We start from the raw sequence: 2,590 nt of genomic DNA, 5'->3' as shown, positions 1-2,590 counted from the left end.
AAAATTTTAATAGTTAAAAAACTGAATAATAAAATATGTATTTTAAAGATGCCTAATTAGCCAAGCAATGTCAGTATTTTGTTATAAGTATCGGATTGCAGATCTCAAATAACGTCCACAACGCTGATTCACACAGGCGAACTCGCTTTTTTTAGTTTCTGTTATGTTCACGGTGACACACTCCCATTGAGGCCTTTTTTTTCCCCCCACCCATTATTCACACTCGCACACGCATTATGCTCAGGGTACTTCAAGGGAAGCAGACAGTGAGCAGTGAACCAGTATGAGTCACTTCTAAGGCTTCCTGACTGATACTTATATAGTGTTTGACGTCTGCAATTCATCCAGCCTTGCTTGCTTCCTTCTCTGTTTTAAGAGTGGTTGAACTTAAAGTCTTCCTTTTTGGTTTCATTATCAGTGAAGGGACAGAATTTTTATCTTGTAGATATGTGAGAAAACCACTGACATGAACACGAAGATAGTGCTGTGGAAAAAAAAATACATATATATATATATGAGAGAGAGAGATGTTATCGTCTGTTATGCATCTTTATTTTTAGCTGTTTTATTTGATCATGAGTTGCTCTTTTATTAATTTTAATTCACTTTGGTGATGATCAGTTGCATACATAGTTCTGTGTCCTGCTGTAATATCCTTAATTATCTTTGCATCTGCTTGTAGGGATGATAAATTGCATTTCTTAAGATTGCCTCATTGCACCTCCTGGTGGCAAAGTAGAGAATCACTTCCTAGAAGTTTGTGATTTACAGCAAGTAGCTGTCGCTCAGCTGAAACTATGCAGTTGTGAACATGTTTAGATTTTGTTATGTGAACACTGTGGGTGTCCCTCCACCTGAAGCTGTTGGAAAGTGCTTGAAGGCCTGAGAAGCATGAGCTAAATGTCGCCATATTCCTCCTCGTCTCTCTGTGAACGTGCCGGTCCTGTTGCACCTCAGTCACTGATGTCCATTTGCGTTATGCTTAATGTGAACTTCCATGAGAATCGGCTGGTTCTTTGTGTGTTTGTATTGGCTTAAAGCAGGGATGTCAAACTCATTTTACATTGTAGACCACATATAGCCCACTTTGACCTTAAATGGGTCAGACCAGTGAAACCAATGAAAAATGTGCAAATTATAGAAAAAGTTAGTTAATTTTGCAGACTGTTCTGTAATTATAAAATATAAAGTTTATAAAGTTTTTGCTAATTTACCTTAGACAGCAACTTTCCTATCATTTAATTTTTTTGTCTGACAGTCATACTCCAAAGTAATTATTAAACAATGGATATGAGCAATCTTTATCAACAGGATGATCTGTAAAACCTATGAAAATGCAGGTAAAGGATAAAATCTATGCACTCCTTCACATTTTCTAAAGCCGCACAGTGGGCCGCATACATGTCTTCGCTGGGCTGATTCTGGCCCTTGGGCCTTATGTTTGACACCCCTTCCTTAACAAGATTGTGAATGCCTAACCATTTATTTTTCTTTTTGTTGACAGAAAGTAGTGACTGCTTTGGACAAGACTTGGCATCCAGACCACTTCTTCTGCGCTCAGTGTGGAGCCTTTTTTGGTCCAGAAGGTACCAGCACAGAGTCTTTGGCACGTGTTGAACTAGAATGCTTTCATTATTATTATAAAAAGAAGAGTGCAGTGTGAATCGGTGATTCTTTGCTTCTCTTCTAGGTTTCCATGAGAAGGATGGAAAGGCGTACTGCAGAAAGGATTACTTTGACATGTTTGCCCCTAAATGTGGTGGATGTGCCCGTGCCATCCTTGAGAACTACATTTCTGCTCTTAACTCGCTCTGGCACCCTGAATGCTTTGTCTGCAGGGTGAGTCACCGGGTGTATCTGCAGTGTGTTAGAATCAAGAGAAGCCTCTCCACAGAGCACTTTTGTCATTAAAAACATCTGCTGTGTCTTCCAGGAGTGCTTCACGCCATTTATAAATGGCAGCTTCTTTGACCACGACGGCCAGCCATACTGCGAGGCTCACTACCACGAGCGCCGTGGCTCGCTGTGCTCTGGCTGCCAGAAGCCCATCACCGGCCGCTGCATCACAGCCATGGGCAAGAAGTTCCACCCCGAGCACTTTGTGTGCGCCTTCTGCCTCAAGCAGCTTAATAAGGGCACCTTCAAAGAGCAAAATGACAAGCCCTACTGCCACGCCTGCTTTGTTAAGCTCTTCAGTTAGACTCTGTGCCTGTGTGCCAATGTGTGTGTACATGCGTCTACACGTTTAATGTCTAAATGCACATGTGGATGTATGTGCACTTGTATGTCTATGTGCATCTATGAGTCAGTGGTTTTTCAGACAGGAGGCGTTAAGGTGAGAAATGTTTCCTGACTCTTAACTCCTGATACTGGAGGGACTTTCCGGGTTGCCCAACCTCTTAGGTTTGGCCTTTTACACTTTTACTAAAGAGATTTTTAACAGAGCCCAAAGAGATTTTTATTTTACTCCTGTGCTTGACAGGATAAGGGAAATTGTTGTTTTTTTTTTGTTTTTTTTAAATTTCCCCTTCTGTGTCTGTGTGTGTGTGTGTGTGTGTGTGTGTGTGTGTGTGTGTGTGTGTGTGTGTGT

General features: G+C 41.3%; 1 protein-coding gene across 1 annotated transcript in view; it reads left to right on the top strand.

Annotated features, from left to right (window-relative positions):
- Positions 1-2,569, top strand: part of LOC102296539 (paxillin) — a 31,178-nt gene extending 28,609 nt beyond the window's left edge. Inside the window, exons 9-11 of the mRNA XM_005918611.3 lie at positions 1,505-1,586; positions 1,691-1,839; positions 1,934-2,569. Coding sequence (XP_005918673.1) covers positions 1,505-1,586; positions 1,691-1,839; positions 1,934-2,200 — 498 coding nt within the window. The 3' untranslated portion in view covers positions 2,201-2,569. The remainder of the gene's footprint in view (positions 1-1,504; positions 1,587-1,690; positions 1,840-1,933) is intronic.
- Positions 2,570-2,590: the final 21 nt, after the last annotated feature.

The sequence above is a fragment of the Haplochromis burtoni genome, unplaced genomic scaffold, assembly GCF_018398535.1.
Source record: "Haplochromis burtoni strain Fernald_Lab_line unplaced genomic scaffold, NCSU_Asbu1 Contig_32, whole genome shotgun sequence".
Lineage (NCBI taxonomy): Eukaryota > Metazoa > Chordata > Actinopteri > Cichliformes > Cichlidae > Haplochromis > Haplochromis burtoni.
The sequence above is the reverse complement of the archived record's forward strand: the minus strand, read 5'-3'. Positions and strand labels throughout refer to the sequence as shown.